This window comes from Loxodonta africana, chromosome 3, assembly GCF_030014295.1.
Source record: "Loxodonta africana isolate mLoxAfr1 chromosome 3, mLoxAfr1.hap2, whole genome shotgun sequence".
NCBI classification, from domain to species: domain Eukaryota; kingdom Metazoa; phylum Chordata; class Mammalia; order Proboscidea; family Elephantidae; genus Loxodonta; species Loxodonta africana.
In genome coordinates, this window is record NC_087344.1 from 52035883 (window position 1) to 52058926 (window position 23044).

Here is a 23044-nt window from a genome sequence, read left to right on the forward strand (position 1 = left end):
TGGAGTCCATGGTCAGCCCTGGAGTGCAGGTGGGGCAGTGGGAAGAAATGGGCAGGGTGTGCCTGAGGCAGGAAGGAGTGGGCTGAGGGGAGCAGGGGGTGATGGGGCTAGTGGTAGGGGCGCCTGTATTGATGCTCTCAGGACAGCTGAGAGGGTACAGTGGGGTTAGCCACCTTCCCAGCCCTGGACCCACCAAGCCCTGGACCAAGGAGGACAAGCTCCCCCATCTTACATCTGACACCTTTCATGAGTTGAGACATCGCCATCAATACAATTAATTTGATCATGAGCCTCGTTAATATCTTACTCTATCCACCTTTTCTGAACAATAGAATCATATGGGAAGCTTTTAAAAACCCCCATACCCAGGTCGCATCCCACCAATTAAGTCAGAATGTCTAGAGGTGGGAGCCAGGTGTCGGTGTTTTCAAGCTCCTCAGGCATTTCCAATGTGGAGCACATTTTGGGACCCATCGCTCTGCCACATTCAGGGGAGGGCGTTACAGGCCATACCATGCTTGACCGGTATTGGCCAGGCTGCCCCTGAGGGCCATGGTGCCCTCTGTGGGGCTGTGCTTTTGGAAGGACAATGATTCCGGCCAAGAAGAGATGAGTCTGGCAGGAGGAAAAGGACTGGATAGGTCTGTCCTGAAGCGGAGGCTGCTTAGTGGGGTGGGAGGGCACCCCAAAGACTGACCTGTGGAAGAGGGGTAGGCCAAGGGTTAGATCTAAAAGAAATGTGATTTCAGTTTAATCTGGAAATAATTTTCTGCTAGAGCTTTTAAAAAATGTAGGCAGCTTCCCTCCACCATGGGGTGAGCTGGTGATTTCCCCATTGTTGGATGCATGCCAGCAGATACTGGGTGGGGGTCTATTGCTGGGTTAAGGGATGGTGTCTTCCCTACCCCATTCGGGGTCTGGCTCTCTGCTGTCTGGGGAGTGTGGGTGTTTCTCTGGTTGGGCAGAAGGGTCTGGGAGGAAGCACAGGTCAGCCAGGCACAAGTGACCCCAGGAGCAGGATCTGGGAGGGATGGGTCACTTCTGTCCCATAATTGTCAGTTCCTCTGGAGGCCGCAACTGCCCTGTCTTCCCATCACGTGGGGCTCTGGACACAGCAGGTGCTCACTCTGTGCTGTGCTTGTTGGCTTGAGCAGGTAGTCCGGAGGCACATCCTGGGCTCCATTGTGCAGAGCGAAGGCAGCTATGTGGAGTCTTTGAAGCGGATACTCCAGGTAAGGCTGCAGGGAAGGCTCCAGAGGGGCACTTTATGAGGAGGGTTTGGGGGCTGCAGGAAGTTTCCAGGGCAAGGGGCTAAGAGCCAACACTATTTTAGGGACATAGCAGGACCTCCAAATGGGGGACATCAAGACTTCCTTGTACTCATATTCACAGTAGCGACCATGTTTTTTGAAACAAAATGGGGATTCTTTGAAACAAGGGCTGCCCTGAAGAATCAAGGGCACGTGGTGGTCACTTTCATGTCTGGAGGGGACCGTGCCGTCCTCACCGTCCTGGCCGCTCCTTGGAGCAGGGGCCACATCTCCCCATCATCCTGGAGCTTCCCTGAGGCAGGGAGTATAATTGCGCTCTCTGTCTTAGCGTCAGGACACCCAGGGATTGCTAAGTAGATGCTTGTAGGACCTGAGGAAGGTGTGCCAACCTGGCCGATAGATTGAACTCCTGAAATGGTGAGTTGCCTGAATGTCATGGGCTATTTGAGTGAGGCCAACAGGGAAGGGAATTGTTGGGGTTGGGGGGTGCTAACAGCACCCTTCTCTTGCCCTCCCGAGTTTGGTTCCACAGAGAGGAAGCCCAGCTGTCAGGCAGGGAGAGATTCAGATATTGACTTGTTTCTGATTGGAGAATGTGGTGCTAGGTGTGGGAAGCCGAATGAGCTTGCTCCCACATCCCTGCTTGATTTGACAGGCTGGCTCAGCCCTCTGCCAGTTTTATCAGTGGACTCTGATTCATGACCCCCCCTCCCCCACCGTGTGTGTTAGAACTGTGCTCCATAGGGTTTTCAGTGGCTGATTTTTTGGAAGTTGATCCACAGGACTTTCTTCTGAGTTGCCTCTGGGTGGACTTGAACCTCCAACCTTTCAATTAGCAGCCAAGTGTCTTAACTGTTTGCATCACCCAGGGATGTCTCAGTCCTAGGCAGATCCAAATAGGGGCCAGCCTTGCCCTCAGGGCCCTGCCTCCATGGAGCTGCTTTCTTCCCAACCCAACTTGACACATAAGCCGGGGGCAGGGCAGCACTGGGTTGGGCAAAGAGAGGCCAGAATGCTATATTCATGGAGAGCCTTCCAGTAGCAAAGAGGAGGAGTGAGGGGTGAATGCTCCCCCAACAGGAAGGCCGTCCATGGCCCCCCAAGTTCTGATGACCTTGTCCACGTAGCCACCAGAGCAGGTGGATGAGTGGGGCTGTGCCTGGCCTTCAGAGTGCTCACCACCGTCTGCGCCTGGCAGGATTACCGCAACCCCCTCATGGAGATGGAGCCCAAGGTACTGAGCGTCCGCAAGTGCCAGCTGGTGTTCTTCCGCGTGAAGGAGATTCTGCACTGCCACTCCATGTTCCAGATTGCCCTGTCCTCCCGCGTGGCTGAGTGGGACTCCACCGAGAAGATCGGGGACCTCTTTGTGGCTTCGGTAGGTGTCTTGGTTTCCTAGTGCTGCTGTCACAGAAATACCACAGTGTGTGGTTTTAAAGAACAGAAGTTGAAGTTCAGGGCGCCAGCAATGGGTGAAGCCTCTCTCTCTGTTGGCTCTGGGGGAAGATCTTGGTCTCCTTTGGCTTCTGTTCCTCAGTCCCTTGGTGACCTTCATGTGGCATCTCTCTTCCGCATCTGCCCTTGCTCTGTGTCTGTGCTGCTCTTTAGGGCTCTCAGAAGTGATTGGTTTAGGACATACCCTACACTGATATGGTCTCGTTACCCTAACAAAGAAAACCCTATTTCCAAATAAGATTGCATCCACAGGTAGAGGGGTCAGGACTCCAACACATATTTTAAAGGAGCACAATTTATAAAGTAGACGTGGTTAGTGTGGAATACCCCAACTCTTTCCCCAGCCCCCCAAGGTGAAACCACAGCCAGCCTTACTGTGGTCAACCTTGCCCAAGCTATTGGAGTCAAAGGAGTGGCAAGCCTGAGTCTTCCTGGCCTTAGCTGAGGGCGGTGTGACACCTCGAAATGCCCAGTATGTTCTTGGAGATGTTTGCCAGGCCTGGTGCCAGTGAAGCCAGGTCACTGTCCTGGCTCTGCCCAGGTAGGCAGCAGCACCAGGGGCTCGATTGGTCTCCCAGCCACTTTGGGCAGCTGCCCGACTCTTCTGAATCTGCCTCACCAGGTGCTGTCTGAAATGTGAGCACAGACCATGTCCTTGGCCCCAGAAGGGTGCTGCGTGGTGTCAAGGGACGTGCTCTGGTTCTGATTCAGGAGACCTGGTTCTGGTCCCAGCTCTGTTTTATAACACTGGATTGATCCTGGGCCCTCTGGGACTTGGATTCCCCATCCGAGAAATGAGGTGTGCACTGGACCTGTGGTTTTCAAACTAAAGTCTCTGGGCTGCAGAGATTCATGGGGCCAAGGAGGGTCAAGAGGGTAGAACTCCACTTTTATCTGTTTTAGGTCATTGGGCTTATGTTGCTTAAAAGAAAACACATTTTTTTGAAAACCAGAGCACTCCATAGACCACTAAAGAGATCCGATGTCCTGGGTTAGTGTCCAAGGGACTCGGGGGGACAGTGGTTACTTCCAGGCAAACCATGTTTGTCCTGGCAGCTCAAACTTGGGGTGCACTGCCCCTGGCAAGGGGTCAGAGGTGCTGTCCTTGCGGAGGGAGGGCGAGGGGAGTTTTATTTCCTGGAAGTGGTGAGGAAATGGATATAGCAAAAGGAACTCTACTCTCACCTTTCCCTGCCTCCCTCCTCTTCTCTTGACCTGTGGGCTCAGGCTCGGGGAGGAGACCTGGAGTCAAAATCTCCTCAGCCCAGACATGGAGGAGCACCCCCAGCTGTCCCTCAGCCCTACCACTCCTACCTGTGACCTCCCACAAGCCCTTGCAGCTCTCTGAGTCCTGGTGGATGAGTGTCCTTGGGCTGCTGTAACACAGCACCACAGACTGTGCGACTTAAAACAACAGAAATTTATTGTCTCACGGTTCTGGAGGCCAGAAGTCTGAAGCAGGGTGTTGGCAGGGCTGTGCTCTCTCTGAAGGCTCCAGGGAGAGTTCCTGCCTTGCCTCTTCCAGCTTCTGGTGATTCCTGGCAATCCTTGGCGCTCCTTGGCTTGTAGGTGTTGCAGTCCAATCTCTGCCGCCATCTTCACGTGGCCACCTTTCCTTCATGTCTGTGTCTCTTCTCTTTTTTAAAGACACCACGCCTATTGAATTAGGACCCAACCTACTCCTCTGTGACCTCACGTGAATGATAACAACCATAAAGACCCTATTTCCAAACAAGATTGTGTTCATTGGTACCTGGGGTTAGGACTTCAACATATCTTTTTTGGGGGGGGGCGGGGTGGCACAATTCAATCTGTAACACCTGGTTTCCTTACCGTCAAGGGGGCTGATACTTTTACTTACCTCAGAGGCTGGTTGAGATCATCCCAGTCAGTCTCTGGCCCATCACCGTGAGGCTCGGTGAATGGCGGCTGTGCTGCCTCTTCCCTGCATTGATGTGGTTCTCACGCCCACACCTGCACTTTGTTTCAGTTCTCCAAGTCCATGGTGCTAGACGTGTACAGTGACTACGTGAACAACTTCACCAACGCCATGTCCATCATCAAGAAGGCCTGTCTCACCAAGCCAGCCTTCCTTGAATTCCTCAAGGTGGGGCCTAGGATGGTTCAGGGCATTGGCTGCTGGTGATGGGGGGTGTGAGGAGGAGGTTTCTCAGGAGGGAGGGAGCCCTCTAATCGCAGCTTTAGGGACCTGCATTGTTGCTTTGGCCCAGACACCTGACTCTTCCCTTTGGGGCATCCCATATCCCATAGGGAGAAAATTATTCCCTCCTGCCCTCCTCCCTCCCCCTGCCCAAGAGAAGAGTTATAAAGCATTAAAGTGTCAGTAAGGAGCTTGGGATCATGGACCTTGGTAATTCCGTGGGTAACCCCAGCATGTTGGGGCCTGTGTTCCCTGGTGGACTGGGCGTTGATGGACTGGGCTTAGGGGCGAGGGTGTTCATGCATGGCTCAGGGGGTTGCTGAGCTGGCCCATTTCCCTCATCTGTAAAAGAGTGAGGGACGTTCCTCAAAGGGGTATCTTGGCGATCACACGGAAGAATAGAGGTTAAAGGACTTTGAAAAACTTCAGAGTCCTCTATAAGCAAGAGAGAGTATCCCTCTGTGTAGCCCCCTGCCCAGGCTGCCCCTGATCCCCTGAGACGCAGAGAGCTGCCTGGGGGTGTGCCATTCAGCAGAGAGTGCAGGGTGGACTGGGTACCAGAAAAGCGCAGGCAACACGCAGCAGGTCCTCCTGTAGAAGAAGACGCAGGATCGGGAGGGGCTTTCCCAAGGGGCTGTCACCTTGTAACAGGTGGGGACAGAGGAAAGAGTGTTTCAGGTGCAAGGATAGTGGGGCAAAGGTCAGTCAGGAGGATGGAGCAGGGAGGTCTGGTTAGATTCTGGGAGCACTGTTGCGGGGGTGGTCGCAGGAGAGAAGGTCAAGAGGTGGCTGAGTTCAGTTTGGACAATTCTGGACCTCCAGGCTCAGGAGCTAAGCAGGCAATGGGGAGCCACAGAAGAGTTTTGAGTTGGGGAGAGGGAAGTGGAGGCCCATGGAACAGCGGTAGAACAGGGGTGAGGCTGGGATCCAGGTGCAGGTGTGTGGATGGAGTGATGGGAGCAGATGTGAGAGACAGGACACAGAACCACCCATGCCCCGCCCCCCCGCCCTCCCCCCTTCCCCCAGCCCAGGCCCCTCTGCTTTTCCTTTAAGTGGAGGGAATGGTTGTCTTGGCTACTTCTAGAAGTTGACCACTTGAATAAATTGCTGAATTTCCTAGTTAGGCCATGGGGTCAGAAACCTAGTTAGGCCATGAGGTCAGAGACCTTAACATGACTGCCCTGGTCTCCAGGGGTGAGCAGGCTGTGAAGGGGACATGGGTGGTGGGAGGGACCCCCTGGCAGCAGATCCAAGGGTACCCCTCAGCTCTTCTCTCAGGTCTGGAGGCAGAGCAGGGTCCTAGGGGCTAGTGCTGCAAGGACCCCAGGACAGTGGCTCTGTCTGGACCGCGGGGCTCCAGGCCCTCCCTGTAAAGGGTCAGAGAATGATGAGACCTTGTCTCCAACAAGGAGTCTCTGGGTGGCACAGATGGTTAAGTTCTTGATTACTAGCCAGAAGGTTGGCCATTCACACCCACCCAGAAGCACCTTAGAAGACAGGCCTGGTGATCTGCTTCTCAAAGTTCACAGCCTTGAAAAGCCTGTGGAGCAGAGTCCTACTCTGCACACGCGGGCTGCCATGTGGTAGAACTGACTTGACGGCCACAGGTTTTTGTCTCCAACAGAGACGGCAGATTTGCAGCCCGGACCGTGTCACGCTCTACGGGCTGATGGTGAAGCCCATCCAGAGGTTCCCACAGTTTATCCTCCTGCTCCAGGTACCACCGGGATTCTGGAAACCACAGGGTGCAGTGTGGGCTGGTAGGAGGCCACATGGGGTGGGAGGTGGGAGGCACGTCCTGGGTTCCGTCCTTGGTTCGTGATCAGCCCGCCTGCTGATCCTCCACGGGAACAATCTTATCATGCAGCTCATTGTGCATGGCCCCCACCGCCCAGGTTTGGGGACTGCTCAGTGACCAGTGGTGGTGGGTTGTGGGAAGGGAGATGAAGGCAGGTCGGACCCCAGGACCTGCGGGGCTCCTGGCAGGAAAGAGCTGCTCGGTAAATGGTCTCACCTTGGCCAGTCCTGGCTTCAGCCTCAGAATGGATGCGGGATGTGTGTAAGCCTCCATGCAGCCCTGAGAACTGGGGTGCCCACCCACGATGGTTGAGGGTCCTCAGGTGAAGGGCGATCTCCCACCATGGAGCCCAGCAGCGTTCTCCTGTCCTCAGAGCTCCCAGGCCTCGGGTGGACTCTCATCCCAGTGCACCATTCATCAGTTACTCTGAGATGGGTCCATAGCAGTTATTTTATTTTTTTCATTTATTACCATCTGTCCTGGCTGTGAGTTGAGCCCTTTTTAGACCTGGTCTGCACAGAAGGCTAGGGTGGGTCTGCTGGGGGTTTCTGACCCCTGGCTCTCTCTGGCCCCGGCAGGACATGCTGAAGAACACCCCCAGGGGGCACCCTGACAGGCTCTCCCTGCAGCTGGCCCTCACGGAGCTGGAGACACTGGCTGAGAAGCTGAATGAGCAGAAGCGGCTGGCTGACCAGGTGGCCGAGATCCAGCAGCTGACCAAGAGTGTCAGTGACCGCAGCAGCCTCAACAAGGTGAGTGCCCACCTCCCCACCTGCCTGCCCTTATCTGCTCTACAGCCTTCCACACCTGGCACTCATGCCGCCCACCTTGTGGCCACCACTAGGTGGCAGCGTTCTTTGAGCCAGGGGAGCCCTTGATTTTCTTTGAGTCTGTAAGACCTTACCTTGAAGATGTGTTCTAGACTGGACCCCCCCTCAACCCCCCATTCATTGCAATTCATGTTATTTTAGAATAAAAGCTGATTTTGTTCATCAGTGTAATAATAAAGACGACAGAAATGACAGCCTGGCATTGTGGTTAAATGAGAGGGCGTTGGGGTCAGAGTCTGAGTTTGAATCTGGATTTGCCACTAGTTCTCGCTCTGTGGCCTCAGAGAAATCACCCAACCTTGCTGAACCCTACTTTCTTCCTCTGAAACAAGAAGATTTTAATAGTGTCTGACCCCCGGGGCTGCTGTGAGGCAAATAGGGGACCCAGAAATTTGTTGAGAGGCCTCAACACCTGGTGGCTGTCATTACTATTGTTGTTATCATTATTTTTATAAAAAATTATTGTTATTTTTAAAGAAGGAGAAATGCAAACATCCATGCCATGTCTTGGGGTTGCCACTTAGAAACATTCTAATTAAAAACATCTCAAAAAACTTACAAGTGGGCCTGTGGAGAATTCTGTTTTTAAAACATAAGACCAGTACCAAAAAAAAAAAAAAAACCCTCAAACCAAAAAAACACTTTTGGTAAAAGTTCAGCAGTCTAAGCTCAGTGGCTGTCTCTGTTTCCCTAGTAGTGCATGACCTTCCTTGCCACCAGCTATACCCAGATCTGGGTGGTCCACATCCAGGCTCCACCTCCCTTCACCTGCTGGAGGGCGGAGGTTGGCCAGGATGGTTCAGGGTGAGGTGACCATGCCCCAGGGCACTCTAGAGTGAATATGGGCTGTTCTTTGGAGAAGGGAGAACCTTTAGGGTGTCATAGGGCTGTGTTAATATCTTCTGGTGGGGGGTGGGAAGCAAATGGGAGCCTCTCTGTGGCTCAGAAAGTAGAAGTAAGGCCAGTGACTGGCAGTTCCTGGGAGGGAGATTTCAGCCACTTGGGAGAGAACTTTCTAATAGTACAGGAAGGACCACCAGCCGTTTCCATGTGTACCACACTTTACAGTACATGATCTACTCTGACCTACAATACCCCTTGGATCCTCACAGTAGCCTGTGAAGCGGGGCGGGAACAAGATAACCTTTAGGGTCCCTTACAGTTCTTAGCTTCGGGGCTCTTGCATCTTGGGATGGTCCCCCCTCAGGCCACATCCAGATCACAGATGTGTTTTTGGCCCCACACAATGTGTTTAAGAAAATGGAATTAGTTGCCAAGATTTAAAAATTGGGCGATGCCCCATAAAACTCAGATTTCTGGGCTCTCTTGAAGGATTAGGAGAGCTGGTCACACTGGCACACCTTCTACGTGGCTCTGGTCAGCTGAGTAGTGGCTCCTCACTTCACTTCCAGTCCCCACAAACCTCAGTCCCCACATGTTGCTAAACCTGCTCTGGGAGAATAGAACTAGTCTGGGGACAGAGCCCTCTTCTTGGAAGATGTCCTGATCCAGGACCATTAAGGTGGACGTGAGGGGTTGGGGGGGGGGGGGTCAGTTCTCCACCGGCCCCACATGAGCTTTCTGTTCTGGAATGCCCAACCGTGGTCACCTGTGCTGGTGTTTAATGGCCTTCGCACTTGGGAAGCTTTTTCTTCTGTCCCCCTGACCCCTTTTTGGTAACCAAGAGGGTTTCTCTTATTCCGTCTTGTACCTCATGGGGAGACACAGTGCAGCTGCAGCAGGAGGAGATTGCTCAGGGTAGGCAACTGAGTCACGGCTGCTCTGGGAAGAGAATTGACTGTTCTCTGATTCTACTCCTCATAGGGACTCAGGCACTAGTCATTGCAGTTCAGGCAATAGCTGTCAGATGTGGAGCAGGGAACTCAACTCTCTGAGCCTCAGTTTTTCCATCTGTTAGATGGGGATGTCTTGGATACATGTCAGATGTTGCTAGGAAGAGTGTCATGGTGGTGGTGGTGGCTGTACCCCACGGCTCACCTCCGGGGTGTTCTTAGCCAGCTTTGAGCGCGGTTAGTGATTTCCCTCTCGTAGTTACCCCGGGAGAAGTGGAAATGAAACTGGGTGTAGGCAGAAACAGAACCATTTCAAAATGTGCCTACTCAGGACCCTCCAGAAGGGTGTTTGTGAAATTTCCGGTTTTCTTTTTCCTGCCTAAGTGCAGGGCACGGGGTGGAGTGGGGCGACTGCCAGGAGCCCGGGAGACTTACCTCATCCACGTTGTGGGCCGTCCACATGTGGCACTTTCTATGGCCTGCTGCCTTCAGAGTGCAGGCTCTGCTCTCAAAAGCTGGCTCAGCATGCTTGTGGCAATACTTAGGGGTCCTCCTGGGGAACCCTGAGCCCTCCTGTGTGTCTGGAGCAAAGGGGCATCCGCTGGCCCCGTCACACCCAGCCAGGGAGTGGGGAGGGTGTGCCGGCCACTGCGCAGTACTGAGGCAGGCACCACTGGACTGGCTCTGTCCACCACGGCCACCCCACCGGTGGCAGGAAGCAGAGCGCTTTCCTTCCTTGGTGTTGGGTTTCTCACCTGGGAAATGGGGGCAGATGGCCTCCTGGACTGCTCAGCTGATTGAATGCAAGGACGGGGGGCGCTAGTACCGTTCAGACTTTTGGTTGTGTGTTGACTTGAGAGATGTGGTGTTTTGGAGAACAACAGGGAATTCTCTCCCAAGGAGGCTTTGGGGTGACCTATCGTTTTCTCAGCAAGTATGTGGTTGATGGAGAGGAGAATGATCATTTTCACCAGAGTCGTGGGTTTTACTGAGTCCCCCCTGAAAATAACTCTGTCAGGAAAAAGGATGTTTTCCCATTGGGTGCCTGTTTGGGTGGGTGGTCCCCATGCTTGGAAGGGGACCCAGGTGTCCAGGCTAAGATTGCAAATACCTGCTCAGGTGCCTGAGGCTCGGAGGTTTTCGGCCTCCTCAGGGTCGCCTGGCTGGCCAGGAGGTCTGTTCCAAGGGGCAGGACATGTCAAGGCTGCCCAACAGGTCAGAGCACATGGCTGGGCTGACATCCAGGCCAGGTGTCTCCCATCTGAGGCCACGCCCTCCAGGGGCAGAGACGTCCGTGTGTCACCCATAGGGCTGGCTTCCCTGGGGTATTACCTGCACAGTTACACTGGGCCTTGCGCTCAGGAAACCCCGTATCTGTTTTAATGCCCTGCTGTTGTCGTCTTGAATTTGTTAATTTTTGAATGAGGGTTCCTGTATTTTCATTTTGCACTTCCTGTCATGAGTTACCTTGTGTAGTCTGAAAGGTAGAGATTATTGTACCACTTAAGGGCTCGGAAAACTGAGGCTCAGAGGTGAAAGGACTGGCTCAGAGCTTCCCAGCTGGCGAGTGGAGGAGCCAGGGCCCGAGCGTGTGACGCCAGAACTTGTGTCTCATGTGGGATTGCGTAGGCAGCAGGCTAGTCATGGCCAGCTCACCAGGAAAGGGTGTTGGCTGCTGGGGGTGGCTCACAGAAGGGTGGGTGATCAGGCCCCTGGAGGCCTCCAAAGAGCAGAGAGCTCAATGTGGCACTCTGGTCTTCCTCCCCAGAGCATCTTGTTACTCGGGGTGGAGGGAGAGACTCTCTCTCCCTCCCTGCTTCTGCCACCCTCTGTCCCCCTTACTGCATGGTGGGAGAATTGCGGGTGCTTGGCTCAGAGGGCGTCTAGGTAGCAGCATGGGCTGTGATACTAGTGTTGACTTTGCTCCGCCCTCTCCCCCCCCAGCTGTTGACCTCGGGCCAGCGGCAGCTGCTGCTGTGTGAGACGCTGACGGAAACTGTGTATGGTGACCGTGGGCAGCTGATCAAGTCCAAGGAGCGCAGGGTCTTCCTGCTTAATGACATGCTGGTCTGTGCCAACATCAACTTCAAGTAAGCAGACCTGGGCAAGGGGCTGGGTTGGCCAGGGCAGTCACCCTTTCCTGGGGTCCCCTCCTATCTTATCCAGTCCGTCCTACAGCGGGTGCCATCTGAGCTCAGTTTACCAGCCCAGTTGCTGTTGAGTCGATTCCGACTCATGGTGACCCCATGCATGTCAGAGTAGAACCGTGCTACATAGGGTTTTCAACGGCTGAATTTTCAGAAGTAGATGGCCAGGCTTTCTTCTCAGGTGCCTCTGAGTGACTCAAACCTTCCACCTTTTGGTTAGCAGCCAAGCACAGTAACCGTTTCACCTGTCAGGGACTCCAGCTCAGTTTAGGTCTCTGATATTCCAGCCTCCTCTCCCATCCCTCCTGGCCTGCTCTGTCCCTGGTCCCCAGAACTGGGAAGTGCCAGGAGATGTCATGGGGGGCAGCCCCCAGCCTTTGGACAAACCGCTCAGTTGTCTACTCTGGAGCTCTGCCTTTAGTAACTAAGCAGCCCATGAGGTCTGATCACTTTGTAATTCAAGAGATCCTTGCTTGTGTCCAACCTAAATCCCTGCTGCTTTAATTAGATCGGTTTTCCTCTTCTCAGTGTTTCTCCATGCTGAGTTTTCCCCCCAATAGCCCAGAGCGTCTTCTGCCCACAGGAGCCTGGTTCCCTGGTTCTGGGTCAGAGGTTGTAGAAATGCCCAGAGCCAGGGGCCAGGCTGTGCCTGACCGAGTTCAAGCCCTGGAGTGGGGTGAGGATGATTCTTGCAACCAGAGTTTGCAAACTGGTGGCCCACAGGTTAGATTCCAAAAAAAAAAAAAAAACAAAAAACCCAAACCTGTTGCTATGGAGTTGATTCCAATTTAACTGCTCCATGGGGTTTTCTTGGCTGTCATCTTTATGGAAGCAAGTTGCCAGGCCTTTCTTCTGAGGTGCCGCTATATGAGTTTGAATTGCCAACTTTTTGGGTAGTAGATGAGTGCAAACAGGTTGGATTAGGCCTGCAGGAGTCTGTATTTGGAGAGTTCACACAAAGGCTGAGACATTTGGCTTCTTTTAAAAATTTGGAGGACCCAGAAGGCCAAAAGGAGACCTGGTAGTGCAAATGGTTAAGTGCTTGGCTACTAATTGAAAGGTCAGCGGTTTGAACCTACCAGCGGCTCCAGGGGAGAAAGAACTGATGATCTGCCCCCGTAAAGATTAAGCCTAGAAAACCCTATGGGCATTCTCCTCTATCACATGGGGTTGCTATGAGTTGGAATCAACTTGACGGCACCCAACAACAACAACAGCAGCAAGCTGGGCCATCACCAGGGCCTGGAGCTGAGTAGCGTGGTCCCTTTAGCAGGGCTTGTGCTCTGCTGTTCTTCATAGTCCCCACCCAGCCCAGGTCACTCACTTGTGGTCCCTGCTTGGCGTGGTAAGCATCGGGCATTGTGACCCTTTACCAAATGGTTCCCGAGAACTCCAGCTGTGACCTTCCCTGCCAGAGCTGTCATCCACTCTCGTGGAGGAGAATCTTTGCTCTCAGTATTTGACAATACTTAAAAAATATCACACAAACAATAAAGTGGAAACAAGAACTAGGATCCAAAAGAGAAAGCGATCACCCATCGTTGTTGAATGCTAATCCCAACCTGGCTTTCCCACCTCCCAGCTAGAGCATACGTGGGGGCACGTGGAGCCTGGCTCAGGAGGCAGCTATGCTCCAGGAGCAGCCTGTGTACCCCGGCCGTGGCAGGAGTACATTTGGCACTTCTCTGTGACCGTGGGTCATGTGTCCAGGAAGGGGAGCAAGCAGGGCTGTTGAGGGACACGCACACTCACTTGTCCATTGTTAATCCATTCAGTGTTCAGTGAGCTCTTATTATGTGCTGGTTCACAGCTCGGAACGAGACCCAAGCCTGCCTCTGGGACCCCGGGAGGAGACTCTGAAAGGAAGCCTGTGTCACAGAGCCCAGCAAGCAGTGCTTATGGCTGACTGACTGATTCATTCATTCATTCAAGCACTGTAATTTTAAGTCCCACTTATGTACTAGGCACCATGCGGTACAGGGACATGACCGATACCCTCTGTGTCTCCATGTCACTCAGGGTCTACCAGGAGTGAAAAGTGTGATGTGGATGCCAGTGGCCTGGTTTGGGGGATTGGTTTGGGTGATATGGGACAAGTCACTTAACCTGTCAGAACCACCAGGTCCTTATCTGGAATAGTACAGACTTCTTAGTAGGGCTGTTGGGAGATGCAGAGGTGATGGGAGGCCAGGCCCAGTCCAGGGAGAAGACCCTTGTGTGGTGCCCTCTGTCCACACCTGGCCTCTGTTGCCATGGCTCTTCGAGGAGCCCATCTGTCTATCCTTCCGCCCAATGTTTGCCCTCGTGGGTCTCAGTCCCATCAAAATCAGGCAGTAACAGTAACAACCTCCCTTCCTTCTTGTCTTTTTCCTCAGGCCTACCAACCACAGGTAGGTGGTACGTGGGGCTTGAGGCTCAAGGGGGCATGTGATTCTGGATCTGGGGCTGGGCCTGGGCACCCCAGTGCTTCTGCCTCCACAAGGGCTGCCTGCTCTGCCTGCCTGGGTGTTGGCCTGCAGTCTTCTGCTTGGGCTACGAGTGCCTGGCTGAAAAGGTGTGCTGAGATGTGGTGCCTGGGCTGGCTCTGTGGCCGGGTGTGTTTCAGGCTCTCCAGGGCCTTGTCCTCTCTGTCCCTGGCAGGGGCCAGCTGGAGATAAGCAGCCTGGTGCCCCTGGGGCCCAAGTACGTGGTGAAATGGAACACGGCGCTGCCCCAGGTTCAGGTGGTGGAGGTGGGCCAGGAGGGTGGCGCTTACGATAAGGACAACATGCTGATCCAGCATGCCGGCGCCAAGAAGACCTCTGCGGCGGGCCAGGCCCAGAGTGAGTACCGCCCTCCTGCCACCCTGCCTGCCCCACCCCAGTGGAGGGAGTCCCTGCCCCAGGGCTTGTGGACCCCACCCACTTCAGGGACCCCAGGCTGATGGGTGGCACAGCAATGAGGCTCTGGGTTTTGCAGCCCCAAACTATATAGAAATGTGTGACCACAGCCCCCACCCCACGCATGCACGCACATCCTGACCTGGTCACACCTCTACCCGCATGCTGAACATGATCTCCCTACCCTCACACACACGTGTGCGCATGCGTGCACGCACACACGGACTCTGAGTCAGAGGCGTGGCTTCCAGTTCCTGCCTGGCCATTGCCTCCCTGTTGAGCCTCCGGCAGTGTCTCCTCCTCCTGTGCCTTAGTTCCCCACTCTGTATAGTGAGGGGCCTGGGTGACACTCACCCTGCCCCTAAGCCCTCAGGGACCAGGCTTAGGGCTGTCTGGGTTCTCTGCCTGGATCCTCCTTCCCCTGTCCTGACTGTACCCCAGACTCTGTGGGACAAGGAGGGGAGTGGTAACTCAAGGTGGTGCAGCAGCGTCTCCCCGTCTGCGCGCTTCTTCCCCCTTCACAGTGCCCATCACCCCTGCACCCCTCCTGCTCCCCGGCTGCTCCCCTTCCCTCTATCTTTATCCTTTCTTGGCCTTCTTCCACCGACATCCAGAGTTAACTTCAAAATGCAGATCAGACCTGTGTGTGTCACCGCCCCCGCGACCCCCAGATCTGCCTGTGGCTTCCCATTGCTCTCAGGGTGAAGCCCCAGACCCTTACTCAGCCCTGCTCCCAGCCATGCAGGCCTGACTGCAGCCCTTGCACAGAGCCTGGTGCAGAGGGCGTCACTAAATATTTGCTGAATGAATGGAGGATGCTGAATGAGTGAATGAATGAATGCAGTGCCCAGGAACACTTTCCACAGGCAGGGAAGACACTTGAGTTTCACTTCCTCCTCCCCACCGGCCAGGCTTTGTTTATTGCCTGACCGGGGAGGTTGCCCCACGCACTCCTGCAATTCTGGGAAATCTGAGGGAGCGATTGCACCATGAGCTTGTCTGGGAGGGCTGGGCCCGTGCAGCTGTGCCCACTTCCAGAATGCTGCAGTCTCTTTCCCAGATCTGTGGGGCAGGAAGAGCTGGTTTGCGTTCCTGACTTGCTGTTCACAGGACCTCCCTGGGGAGAGTTCCTCTGCCCTTCTGCCTCCCTCGGCTCAGAGTCACCTTCAGGCTAGCGTGACTCTGCTCTCCCTTCCACCCCTTGATGGTTGTTGCTCTGAGACCCCACTTCCACCCCTTCATGGTTGTTGATCTGAGACCCCCACTTTCAGTGACTGTGCTGTCTGTTCTTCAAACTTGAGTAAAGTACGGCCCAACCCCTTTCCCTTAAAGGGGAAGAACGTTCCTGTTGAACCCCAGTTGGCCTTACATGATTTTTATTATATTGTTATTCAATATGGTGAAATATAAAACTAGGTATAATAAACTCCGTATGCTTATAGCTTTTGAACAACCATAAAGTCAAGACAGAATCACAAATTGAATAAAAATAAAGCTACAAAACAGTAAAATTCAAATGAGAAACATTAATTTAATGAGATGGATGTTGTTTTGCTGGAACCAAATTGCTCACAACATGGATGTGGCACCGTTATGGTGCAGGTTCTTTTGAGTTCTCTGTGCCTGTACCACGGGGTGCCTGATGGTGATTCGCATTTCCCGCCAGCTGACCCCACTTGGATTCCTGCAGAGCCCTTCGTTTTCTTCATCTGGTGTGTGCACATTATTTATATTCCAAGGCCACCTCTGCTCTTTGCTTCTGACCTGCTGACCCGTAAAGTGGCCCTGCTCAGTACCAGTGTCCATGGAAGCCTTAACACCAGACAGCAGAACATGGCTTTAAAATCATTATCTCCAGGTGATTCAGGATGCGCGTTCTGATTTTTAGATAATCACCTAAATGAAAACCCCAAATAAGCCGCCTGCTTCCGGGGAATTCCATAAGACCTTAGCTTGAGAAACTCTGACCTATAGAACACAGCCCATGTTCTGCAGCATGGCACCCAAGAGCTCACCACCTCTTTCTGCTGGTCCCGCCTGCTCTCTCTTGCTGCCCACCCCTCATGCCCCCCCACCACTCTCCCCATTTGTATCATCACCAGAGATCTGGGCATCTTCCCCCTATTACTGTCCCATTGCCCTGATATCTTCTTTCCCAGCACGTTCCGCCAGCTGAGATTGTTAGCTGATTCCTTCCCCTGTAGGTCATAAACTCCTGCCGTAGTCATCTAGTGCTGCTGTAATAGAAGTACCACAAATGGATGGCTTTAACAAAGACAAGTTTATTCTCTCACAGTCTACTTGGCTAGAAGTCCGAATTCAGGGCACCAGGGGAAGGCTTTCTCTCTCTGTTGGCTCTGGAGGAAGGTCCTTGTCATCAGTCTTCCCTTGGTCTGGGAGCATCTCAGTGCAGGAACCTCTGGTCCAAAGGATGCGCTCTGCTCCCAGTGCTGCTTTCTTGGTGGTATGAGGTCCCCCTGTCTCTCTACTAGCTTCTCTCTTTTATATCTCAATAGAGATAGGCTTAAGACACTAATCTTGTAGACCTCATCAATATAACTGCCACTAATCCATCTTATTACATCCTAGTGGTAGGATTTACAACACATAAGGAAATCACATCAGATGATAAAACGGTAGACAATTATACAGTCATACAAGGGAATCATGACCTAGCCAAGCTGACAGATATTTGGGGGGGATACAATGGAATCCATGACAGCTCTGTAAGAGCAGAGCCCCTGCCTGCCTTTCTTGCTGCTATACCTTCAGCACCTGGAATGGAATCTGGTACATACTCTAGTAGGTTCTTAGTATGTCTTTGAACAACTTGCTGTTTATGCTCTTTCTTAAGCTACCTTGCCTTTGCACATGCTGTTCCTCCCCTTGGCAGTGCCCATCACACCCCAGCTCCAAGAAGGTTCTTCAGCTGTCCTGGGCACATTGATTCTTAAGCCTTCTGGTCTCCCATGGTCCTTTGTACTGAGTGACCGTGGGCCAGATCACAGGTGGTAGACTTGACCTGTGTATGGCTCTATCTCTCCAACTAGACTGGGAGCCCCATCAGGACAACAGCTGGGTAACATCTCCTTCTATGTCCCTAGTGCCATGTCCCCAGAGTGACAGCTCTTATATTCTGCAGTGAGTGGATGCCGTTTTTCTGGCTAGGCCTCTCCCCGCCCTGAGCCTGAGCCAGGTCTCTTCTCTGCCCAGACAAGGTGTACCTTGGCCCCCCGCGCCTCTTCCAGGAGCTGCAGGACCTGCAGAAGGACCTAGCCGTAGTGGAGCAGATAACCCTCCTCATCAGCACACTGCACGGCACCTACCAGGTATGCTGCACTCAGCCGGCCTCATTGGGCTCCGTGGTCCTCCTTGGGGGCCGAGCATGGGAGGGCTCCTCTCTCACCCCTTTTTCTGACGTGCCCCTGCCTTCTGAGCTGCCACACGAAGCAGCGGCCAGAGCTCCATACCTCCACCTGAAGTCTGGTGTGCAGCCTCTAGGTCTGGGCTTCGGTTGAGCAGAGCCTGGCTGTGGGCCTTTTTTGTTCTCTGCACAGTGGCCAGTTGGTCTTGCAGCCTCAGTTCCAGGGCTGAAAAGGAAGCTGGCTGGGAGGGTCTGTTCTTCCAAGAAGAAAGCCCAGGTGGGATCTGCTGGAGAATGGAGAGTTGGTCTCCTGCCCATGACTAAATGAAGAGTCCCACACTAAGGCTCCACAAATTTACCCCCGTTTTCTTCCCTGGGGTGCCGCAATGGCTGTTGGATCTTGTCTGGCTCTTGGGGAGCCAGCGGGCTGTGGCGTGACCTCTATTGGCCTCCTCACCTCTAGAACCTGAACATGACCGTGGCTCAAGACTGGTGCCTGGCTCTGCAGAGGCTAATGCGGGTGAAGGAGGAGGAGATCCACTCAGCCAACAAGTGCCGCCTCCGACTCCTGCTTCCCGGGAAACCAGACAAGTGAGAGGAGAGGGGGCTGGGGAGGAGAGCTGCTGCCTGGGCTGGGCCATCAAGGAAATATGGGAATTGAGTTCAGGGTGGGGGGCCGGGGGGGAGCACCTGTAGCCATCCTATTCATCAAGATTGCCTTGATGAGAGTGAGTGTGTGCACACTGGAGGTCATGCCCAGCACAGTGCCTGGCACATAGTAGGTGCTCACGGAAAGATTGTTGAGTAAATAAATGAATGGCCTGGTCATACCGTGGGTGGGTCTGGTCCTCTGTTAGGATAATTGACACTCTGCCTTTGGTTGGCTTCCTTTGTGCTGTCTCCTATTCACTCACCTCAGGCTGTGGAGTCCCTTGGGGCCAGGCCACCCACTAGCACTGCCTCTGCCCCCAAGCTCCCAGCACAGGGGTTTCTGCACAGGAGACCCTCAGCCGATGTTTGTGGCACTGATGGTAGACTTAGCTGGGCAGCCCTGCCACGATGGGGGGAGGTGAGGGGTGCTGGTGGGGGAGATGGACTAGCCTGGGTTGAGCACTGATGTGCCCAACACTGTACATGTGTTACCTACTCCTCTGATCCTCTGTAAGGTGGGTGTAATTATACCCACTTTACAGGTGAGCAAGGTAAGACTCAGCGTTAAGTGACTGGGCCAAGCCCTCATAGTCAGATAGAGATGAGTTCCTATGGGGTTTGACTCTGAAGCCTTTGCTGGTGTGGGGAAGAGGCCCAGAGCACAGGTTACAACCCCCCGGGTTGGGGAAAGGTGGGGGGCAGAGTGTTACAAGTGCAGCGGCTGCAAGGAGGGGAAATAGGAGCTCTGTAGTTTGAGGCAGGGCCGCAAGCCCAGGATTCAGAACTGAGTCTGGGATCAGCAGCTTGGAGCTCTAGCCTGGTTCTGCTGCGTACCTGCTGAGCGGCCTCGAATAGCTCCCTTTCCCTCCCTGTAACCCCTTCTCTCCATGTACCTCTCAGGGGGCTGGGATGGTCCACAGTAGAGAACAGGCCCAGAGAACTTGGGAGGGGGGGACCTTGCTGCTTGAAGGTGCAGGGACAGTGTGATGGTGGCAGTGACCCCCGGCTGCCACAAGCTTGTGCTCAGGCCCACTCGTTCATTTCTTCATTCATTCATATATCCATTTAGCAAACATTTTTTGAGCAATGCTCTGTGCCAGGTGCTAGGGACTCCTCTTCCTCCCTCCAGAGGCTCGTTCTCTAGGGGGGTCAGACGTGTAGTCAGACGTCTGACTAGGCCTGTGGAAGCGTTCTGAGGCAGGAGGAGTGGCCAGGTAGAGCCCTGGAAGGGCCTTTTGCGTCCAGGCCTACAAAGGGCCAGGTCCCCCTGCTCTGTTTGGTGCCCAAACCTGGCTGGGCTGAGAAGGACCTCCCTCCTGGGGCTACACTGGGTAGAGGGAGGGGCCTGAGCCTTTGCCAGGCTACTGGGCTCTCTGGCCACACTGTGGAGACGCTCTGACCAGCCCTCACTCCATCTGGGACACTTGGGTCAAGGGATGAGCTGTGTGACTGCCTGGGGGAGCCAGGCCCCCACACCGGACACTCAGGCTCCTGCCCGCGCCTCTCCCCGTGCAGGTCTGGCCGCCCCATCAGCTTCATGGTGGTCTTCATCACCCCTAACCCCCTGAGCAAGATCTCTTGGGTGAACAGGTTGCATTTGGCCAAGATCGGACTCCGTGAGTAAAGCCCCGGGGGGATGCCTTAGGGGCAGGGGTGCAGAGAGGTAGCTTTAGGATGTATGTGTGTGTCGGGGGCACCCCGGGTCAGTGAGGGGCAGGGAGGCCCTGGGCTGGAGGGAGGTGGGGTGGTGGGGAATCAACTGGAGCCAGAGCTCTGAGTTCCGAGGCTATGTTCTGCTAGCAACCTTGGACAAGCCACTTTCCCTCTCTGAGCCTCAGTTTCCCCATCTGTAAAATGACAGGAGTTAACTGAGAGTAAATTAGTGATTGCCAGGGGTGGGGGTGGGGAGAATGAGGAATGACTGTTAGTAGGTACAGGTTTTTTTTTTCTGGGGGAGTGATGGAAAATTTCTAAAAGCAGATAATGGTGGTTGCACGGCACTGATGATGCTAAAAACCAGTGAACGGTACACTTTAAAAGGGTGAAGTTTATGGTCAGTGAATTATATCTCAACAAAGCAGTTACCTACCCCCCACAAATGATGGAGTAGGACCAAAGGAATTCTCAACCCAGGACCTCTTAATCATTGTTTCCCCCATAAACGCCATAATAATAATGCCGACAGTGATTGACATTTATATTTACACTGCGTCCTGTGGGGGAAGCATTTTTCTAAGTGTTTTACACACCTCTTTTTCTCTAGAGCTAAACCTGTTTTTATAGTTGAGGTATCGGAGGCCCAGAGAGGTGCAGTGTCTTGTCTGAGGTCACACAGCAGGAAGGCACAGAGCTGGGATTTGAACCCTGGGCGGCCTGCCTCCAGAGCCCATTCTCTGTCCTTTCTGCTCCTCAAGTTGGTGAGATTCTGGCTACCAAACCACATTCGTTAGGTTATAATTACTTTATTTATCTCTGTCTTTAGTGATCAGAGCTATTATTATCTATGACATAACTAGAATTCCAACTTGCTGATTCCAGCCAACAGCAGGGACATTCTTTGGTTTTTGTTTTTGATGTGATCTTTTTATGGGTAAAGATATATTTCTAATAGTTTCTTTAATATTTTTGGAAATAAGTCAGGACCTTCATCACTGGCTTTCATTAATTAAAAAAAAATTGAGTTTGTGCAGTAATTTTAGGCACAAGGCACAGATCAATGACAAAAACAGAAAGAGCTCTGCCCTCAAGGAACTTACAGTTTATGAGGGGCAGGCAGACATTAAATAAGGAGCAGACCAGCAGGGAGAGGATGAAGCTAGGTGGTCAGTTGGAACTGTCACAAGCATAGGGGTTAGGGCTACTGTCAGAGAAAGCCTCTGAAGAGGTCACAGCAGAGTGGAGACCTGAAGCTGTGTGACAGGCTGGGGCAAAGTGATCCAGACATTGGGAACAGCGTGTGCAAAGGCCCTGAGGTGAGGACAAGAAGACCAGAATGGCCAGAGCTGGTGAGGGGGAGAGAAGTTTTCCAGAAAGCCGGGGTGGGGGTGAGGTGATGGGGAACTCTTCACTGTGGCATTGAGAGCTGGACCGTGTCATGATCCCATCTCCATTTAAGTGGATCCTTCTGGCTGCTGTGCAGAGGGGCATCGGACGGCAGGAGTGGAGGCGGGGTGGGGAGGAGGAGATTGTGGCTACTGAGGAACCCAGATCAGAGGCCTCCACTCGGCTAGTCCCTTCTTGGATCTGGTGCTAATGTTGCTTGAGGTTCTACTCAGATGTCCCTGGGTGACCAGATGCCTTCAAAGGATGGAGAAAGCCAAGGAGGGGCTTAAGCGGAGGCTACCCAGTCCCTGCAGGACTGTGGGAATTCTGCTTTTGGGAATGCTGTGGTGGCCTCCCCAACAGGTCCCCAACTACGTACTTTCCTCCCCACTGGGTGGACTGGAGCCCTGTTTGTACACCTGCTTTGAAGGTGGATAAAACTCCTTCCTATTTGAACCCGAGACGCTTTGTTGAGTGGGCCTTGGTGGCAGAAGGGAGGAGCTGATGGATGTGGGGACCAGCTCTCCACGCTGCCTCTGAAGATGCTCAGCCACCTCATCTCCACACAGTTTCACTGCAGCAGAAGTTTTAATGGAAGGAGAGTCATTTGAAATCTTATTTGAATGCCTAGGTTCCCCTGGGGCTTGAATAATTCGTTGCTTTTATTTTGCCAGTTTGTTTTTTTATCTGCAGTGCCTAGTGGGGGGGAAATAATATGAGCCCGTTAGGAATAGAATATGTTAAAAACATTTATTCACAAAGAATGTGATTCCTTTAATTCCCCCCCACCCCCACCCCATATCTTCTTCTCTCCTTGACTACCCCATTTCTGTTCGTGCACTGAGGTCCTAATTCACTAAGGAGTGGGGATGGAGGAGGATGGAGTGGGGGACGGGTGGGACAATTCTGCCCCTTGGAAGGGTGGGGGCCCTGGGGAGCCTGGGAACCTAGTTCAACCGCAGTATTGTCCCCACTGTGCGTGGTCCCGGAGAGGCAGACCTCTTGAGCCCCAGTTTTCTCGCCTGTAGATGAAAGCGTTGGACTAGATCTCCACAGGCCCTCTCGCCTCTGGCGTTTTGTGACCTTAGGCACGCAGGAGGGCTTGAGAGGTCGGAAGGGGTCGTGCTTAGCACTGTGTGAAATGGAGCCAGTCTGCCTGGGCTCAGCTCCCACTCTATCACTAACCAGTCCTGTGACCTCGGTTAAATTATTTAACCCCTAGATGACTTGGAGGTCTCTAGGTGGCAGTTTGCGCTCAGCTACTAACTATTAAACCAGTCAGTTCAAACCCACCCAGTGGCACTGCAGAAGAAAGGCCCGGCAATCTGCTTCCATAAAGACTACAGCCAAGAAAATCCTATGGAGCACAGTTCTACTCTGTTAACACATGGGGCTGCCATGAGCCGGAGTCGACTCGATGGCAGTGGGTTTGGTTTTAGATGCTTTGGGTTCTCCATCCAAAAATGGGGATGATAGTGCTCCTTGGTAAGGCCCTCGTGAGGCTGTGGGGGGTATGGCATAGAAGGTGCCAGGACAGCCAGTGCTTGCCGCATGGGGGCCATAAGGGATGTTCTGGGACAGGCGTGTCCTCATTTTAAGATGGGAAGTGACCAGCCCAGGTCACACACAGTTTAGTGCAGAGTGGGGCCAGGA

At 53.5% G+C, this 23044-nt stretch overlaps 1 protein-coding gene across 9 annotated transcripts in view; it reads left to right on the forward strand.

Moving 5' to 3' along the window:
* The window catches only part of ARHGEF10L (Rho guanine nucleotide exchange factor 10 like), a 158774-nt gene that overhangs the window by 46742 nt on the left and 88988 nt on the right, over positions 1–23044 (forward strand). For 6 of the 9 annotated variants that reach the window (XR_010321309.1, XM_064281365.1, XM_064281366.1 and 3 more), the window contains 11 exons: positions 1155–1232; positions 2470–2649; positions 4717–4833; positions 6512–6604; positions 7264–7437; positions 11253–11398; positions 14096–14277; positions 16001–16192; positions 17548–17663; positions 18162–18289; positions 19865–19965. Coding sequence is in view for 8 of the 9 variants with exons in the window: in XM_064281365.1 (XP_064137435.1) it covers positions 1155–1232; positions 2470–2649; positions 4717–4833; positions 6512–6604; positions 7264–7437; positions 11253–11398; positions 14096–14277; positions 16001–16192; positions 17548–17663; positions 18162–18289; positions 19865–19965 (1507 nt within the window). In the remaining variant the exon portion in view is untranslated. The remainder of the gene's footprint in view (positions 1–1154; positions 1233–2469; positions 2650–4716; positions 4834–6511; positions 6605–7263; positions 7438–11252; positions 11399–14095; positions 14278–16000; positions 16193–17547; positions 17664–18161; positions 18290–19864; positions 19966–23044) is intronic. The other 3 variants (XM_023552016.2, XM_010593066.3, XM_023552021.2) reach the window with 1 other exon arrangement.